Raw genomic sequence first — 6,201 nt, 5'->3', positions numbered from 1 at the left:
CTTGAGGATAATGTCTTATGATTGATCTTGTAAAAGTTTTATAATTATTAACATTAATTGGGAGTTCTTTAATTAGTAACACCTTGGAGGTCTTGAACTTTGAAGTACTTTTAAAATCTTTCGAGTCTGGATTGCATTCTGATCGTCTCTGATTCTCTTTCCTGAAGAATTGTCAATAGGAAAAAATGTATTTCTTTGCCACTGCCAGATAAATCATTTTCCCCTCAAAAGGTTGAAATATGGTGTGATCCCGATATTTCTTATTTTTCAACAAGATATCTTTGTGTTCGTAAATCTTTTTAAATAGGGAATTACATTTATTTCCCTATTTCAAAATCTGTAAACACACAGATACATACAAATACACAGTACAAGTACAAAGAAACTAGCTATATACAGCGTTTTGGGTTTGACAAGTTAAAACAATTCGCTAAGGGAAGTTTACTTCATTAGGGTAAGCGTAGTAAGTATACATTAAGGTCTGCAAAGTCCACTAAAGCCAGATCGTCGACCTGAAACAATAAAGCAAATCAACTTCACATATTATTAACTCAAGCGTATTCATCACATTGACCTGATAAACAATGTCAAAGAGGACATGGCAGATATAGGACCAAAATTTAGAAACAAAGGCCTTAATTTGGTCTGCACGCTGTAAGGAGGCAAACATAAAGTAACACTAACAAATTAACTTTGAAACATAAATGATATGAGTAAGTATATTCTAGGCCTTCTTTTAGTACGTGTAAATGGAAACGTCGAACAGAAAATCGATTCAAAAATAAAAGTTCCTCAGCAATAATCATAAGTTCATAACATCTAAACTGTGTCATATCATTATTAAAAATAATATGTTATTACGTTATAAACTGCCATACACTAAATATTAATAGTATATGTATATATCCTAAATAGTTTCAGCATAGTTACTAAAATATTTTAAATCTGTAGTTGCATAAATGTTGATATCTACACTATATTTACAAACATGTTAATTAAGAACCATGCACCAAAAGTATTAAGCTGCATCTAGCTAGACTACAAGAAATCTGGTATATAGCCACTTCTTTTGGCGACTATATATATATGCCTAAAGATTTTGTGGCTATACATCCAAATGCCCCGGTTTCAAGTTGTAGCTGTAGTGTTGTGGTTTTCTGTATTAGACTATCCGTGGCAACAACGAATGATTAATGGATAACCATTTAATTCAAAATTAATATAGCAATGATTATTATTTAAGGTTGTCAAATATTGTTCCTTTTTAATTGAACATTTTAGCAAAATTAATGAGTACATAAGGATGTCCTATATGAAGATTACGTCTAATCAACTTATTATACATGTGGATTCCTAACAATATCTTATGAATAGACTGAAATCGAATGTTGATTTATACACAGGGACCTTTTTGCATTTACTTGGTGAATATTCATATTGCTATAAATTATGCACAAGATGTACAGTACGTACCTCAGCCTGTAAAGTGTGAATGAGTCTGCCATTCACATTGGAGGAGAAGCAGCTAAGAACATAGAGACCATGTTCAGAAAGCACATGCAGCACGCTTGACAACGGCGTTTGTAGAACGCTGAAAACGATTTCTACGCCGACCAAACACGGACGAATCACGACATGATTCGAATTATCATTCCTACTTTGTTTATTTCTACTCTCAAAGCTTTGTCCAGACAATAACATGAGCTCATCTCTCTTGGAACTCATGTCCTTGATGTTCCTCTGAAGATAATTTATGTAATTCACCGCCTCGTTCAACTGATCTGAGGTAGAACGCTTTCCCTATAGAACCAGAAAAAGTACAAAGCAAAACTTCATCAAGAAAACGAAAAAAGACGGTTAATATTAGCTTTATATTCTTCAGGATCTTGTGATGTAGGAGTGTTACAGTTCTGGTGAATCTTTTCTGACAAAACAACAGCTCAAACTAAGAGATAAAGCAGACTCTTACCAGATTTAACTTGTAGAAGTGAAAAATCAAAAGAAAGATTAATTAAATTAGGGCTTTTAGAAAAGACAGACCTGGATGAACTCAAGAGGGAGAAGAGAGCGAAGAGACGCGTAAAGAGAAGCCATTTCTTGTCTCCTTTGTTTCTCAACTTCTCTGTGCATTATCTTCTCCAAGTTTTCTTCATTACTAACTACTCTCACCTCTTTACGACGCTTTCTCTTCTTCTCCTGAAAATCGGCCATGTAAGAAACCTGTAGTTTTCTTTAAGTTTACTTATTTTATACAAAGATTTTTCCAGCTAGTAGTGATGATGATGGTGATGGTGATGGTGATGAGTCAGCAGGATCTGATCTTGTCTGATTTTGTGCTCGCTGGGATTTTGTCTGAGTTTCAGTCAGTGATTCGTTGTAAAGTTGGAAAAATTATCTGATTAAAAAAGACGGTAACATAAAGAAAGTGACAAAAAAAAAAAAATTAAAGAAAGTGTTTTCGTTTATAAATTAAGGAGGCTTGTTAGGGTAAGCAGTGACGTTTTTCTGCTTCTTTTCTAGTATTAAATAATGCTAATATGTTTCTGTCGACGTTCCATTTTTTACATCTATCAAGTTTCATTTATTCTTTATTATATACGCATGTTAATTGTACGATCAATTATATTCTTATTACGTGTATTCACCCGACGCACCATATATTACAGGATGCACTGCTGTAGCTCTGAAGGGCCGAGACCATAATGTAATTATGTAACTTCTCTAGTTTTAGTCCACATTAACCAAGAAAATACTGCCCTGTTTATCATCAAGGGCAATAAGCTTCGGAAAAACCTTATCCAACTCCATTTCTACTAACACTTTAGCTTCTCCCATACTAGTAGGATCCAGATGAGGCTTATGGGTTAGAATAGGCTCCCCAAGACCTGAGGCGACGTGACTTATTCCTAATCTGGAGTAGCAGCAGTCGGGTATGTTCTTCAGAGTGACCCAAACTGGAAGAATGGAGATTTCTGAAATTTTGAAAGATTCCTCTGGGATCCACAGAAGTACAAAGAGTAAGCAATCATCAATATGCCAAACTCCTCTCTGAATGATCCATTGACGAGTGAGTTGGTGAGGGATATGGAACATAAAAGATGAATCCCCAACCTTCTTACAAGTAATCTTACAACTCCTGCCCCAAATCTTGTTTACTACAGCATGTACAAGACCGCCCGGAGGTAAAGAACACCTATGGAACTTTCCTATGATATATTCATCCTTGTTCTCAGGTCCTAGTCTAAGCACTTTAGAAGGGATAGATACTTCTGGTGTGCCATCAAGTCTGTAAGTTGGCGTAGCTGCCCGGTAGAGATTACGCGATTGAGGACTTAGTCTTGCAGCCCACGGGAATCTTAAAGTTCCATCAGCTTTGAGTTCAGGAGGTGGCAGCTTCTCTATCGGAGGCTGCAGAGAACGAGATGATTGCTTGCCCTTCAATGGCTTGTTCAAAATCTCGTCATTAAGCGATGGCCACATAGCCGCTAACTGGATCCCAACAATAGCAGGGTCGTAGCCAGACGGAGTGCTTGGTTCTGGTGGGGTAGCAGGAGGCTTGAAGTAAAGTGGCTTAGCCCATGAACCCAAAGACGGAACAAAACTCACGGGATCCGGTGGAGCAACGGGAGATGAGGAAGACTGAAGCGGGACCGTGATTGACAAAAGAGCATTTGTGCAAACCGTAGAAGCATTTTCCATTGTTGCACTTATGTCAGAGTAGTGAGAAGCAGAGGCGGTAGCACCAGTATCAGATTGATTGTCACAGGTCACCACATCACTTCCATGAGGACCCGTACCATTGACACAATCAGAAACGGAAGGAACCGTACCATTGGGACCTTCTGGAACCGTAGACGGAGTACTCACGGGTAATTCCGACGACGAAGAGGGAGGAGATTGCGGAGATGACGTAGGGAGAGGAGCTGCAACTAAATCCGAAGTGAGAGATGGATTCCATCAACTTGTGAAAGATGTGGAAACTTAGGCCATAAAGCGAAGAGATGTCTTCTCCCTTCTAAGCCTCAACATGATCCAAACTTGCAGCAAAAAGAAAAGGATGAAATTAATGATGGGGTTCCTGTTGTGGATATTGATCTCATCTTACAGCAAAGAGAAAATGATACTTCCTCTTCAGCAGCTACCTATCTAAACAACCCATTGATTAATGGTGCTTCCCTGACTGCTGTTTCAGCACATGATATTCCTCTACTTCATCAAATGAAAGAGTTCAATGTCCCTTCTGTAGTTTCAGCCGCTGAAATAAGCCAATCCTTGCAATCTGATTTGGAGGGAGCTCCTCCTCTCTGTACGGTTTCTTCTGATTTTTCCGTGGATTGCCAAGGTACATCAAACAACACTTTATCTCCATTAGTAGATTTTCAATCTACTCCCATTACCGCAGCCATTATGGATTCAATTCCATCAAACATTATCAACAAGGAAGTCCAAACACCATCCATTGTTGATCCTTTAATCACATCACTTCAAGTTAGTGAATTTGAGAGTCCTTCTCGTTTCACTGTGCTAGAAGAAGTGGATGAAGTTGAGTCAGAGCATATGAGCTCTCTCAGCTTGACAAGGAGTGGGAGAGAGACAAAACCTCCTATCAAATTTCAAGACTTGGAATGGAAAACAATGAAAGGGAAAGGTAAACGTGGCCGACGTGGTCTTGGATCTTCTCATTAGCTACTCTCTTTCATTTCTTTGGTTCTTTCTAGTTTCGGCCTAATAGCATTTGGTTTGAGACTTATCTTATCATGAAATGTGTTTCATGCAAACTTTACCAAACTCTAAGGTTTTGTAACCTTACCTTGTAATCGTTTATGTTTTTAATTGAAAGCCTTTAATCAAAAAAAAAAAAAACTTCTCTAGTTTTAAATATATTTTTTATATAGAAAGTAATGTACTATATATTCTATAAGAATTAAATACTGCCTGTTTTTGTTTCTGTTATTTGTTGGTGTATTTATTTTTAAATAAAAAAGTATTTATCTTAAAATTATCACTCGAATAGGGTGGTATGGATGTACTTGGACAGTTCGTGTTGTTGAACATTTTTTAAATCTGAGCTAGATTGAATAAAGTTGAGATATAACGCAACAGTTCTTTACAAAAAAAAAAGTAAGTACACTAGAAACTTTTGTTTTCACGATCAATGTATATTCACGATTTTGAAGGTTTATGTAAAAATTTTAAAATTTTAATTTTATAGAATTTATTCAAAATGAAGTTGTTTTGATAAATTAATATATGACTAACACCTTTGACGGTCAATATATATATATACGATTTTGAAAGTTAATATAATACTTTTGAATTTTTGTTTAGTTCAATATAGAATACACTACTATAAAGTTCGGCAATGAAAAATCATGACACACAAAGTTTTTTTTTTAACGTTGGATAATTATGCTATTACAAACTATGAGAAATATTATATACGTTAAAGTTCATGTAGTATTTTTAAATGAGCGATTTGCATAAAAAATAGACAATAATAATGAAATTTGCAAGAATGGAAAAAAGAGGTGGAACCCAACACCTATAGATGCAAAAGGACGCTGTTAACCCTATCACTTTCTTTATTTCTTCTCTCTTCTCTATCTCTCTCTTTTATATTGAAACGAAATTATTTTAATTCTTCCCCAATAAAGGGACATCGGAAAAACATACGGTACCGGAAAAATGTTAGAACCCTAAACAAGCGGATTCAGCAAGAACGAACAAGCATAAACACAAAAAGATCCAGACCAAGATTTAAAGAGAGAAGATTAAAGCGAGGAAAAGAAGACAGAGGAGCTATTGCCCCAGCCCCGACGAACACGAAGGGGTATTGGATCCGATGACCTCGCAAATTCTCAGAAGCTGGTGTGTTTGAAACCGGACATCGATCCATCCACGATTAGTCTTCACCAAAAGAGCCATCCCCGGAGTTGCTTGGCAGCCTGACCGTCAGAATCTACAAGAGACCCAACTCTCAAACTTCCTCCGCCAAGTTCAGCTGCTGCCTCGCCGTCACACGCATCCTATAGCACGGCGCACAAACCCTAAAATCTACCAGCCAAGAAGAGCTTCAGCATCTAAGAGGGAGATGTCCGGAGAACCGCCATCCCCAAGACAAGCTCGTCAACACCATAATCTTCACAGCGATGGCGCAACAAGAAAACTGTAGTTCCGATAACTAACTAACAAAACTCCGCA

General features: G+C 37.1%; 1 protein-coding gene across 1 annotated transcript; it reads right to left on the bottom strand.

The window, feature by feature from the left end:
* Positions 1 to 230: 230 nt before the first annotated feature.
* LOC111208323 (transcription factor bHLH118) lies at positions 231 to 2,593 on the bottom strand. Its single transcript, XM_022707376.2, has 3 exons — positions 2,041 to 2,593; positions 1,474 to 1,800; positions 231 to 512 (listed from the first exon to the last, which is right to left on the bottom strand). Exons 1-3 carry the CDS (start codon positions 2,209 to 2,211, stop codon positions 450 to 452), a joined length of 561 nt encoding a protein of 186 aa, XP_022563097.1. The 5' UTR covers positions 2,212 to 2,593; the 3' UTR covers positions 231 to 449.
* Between the last annotated feature and the right edge of the window lie 3,608 nt (positions 2,594 to 6,201).

This window comes from Brassica napus, chromosome C7, assembly GCF_020379485.1.
Source record: "Brassica napus cultivar Da-Ae chromosome C7, Da-Ae, whole genome shotgun sequence".
NCBI classification, from domain to species: Eukaryota; Viridiplantae; Streptophyta; class Magnoliopsida; order Brassicales; family Brassicaceae; genus Brassica; species Brassica napus.
Note: the sequence above shows the minus strand (reverse complement) of the source record. Positions and strands in the feature narration are given on the sequence as shown.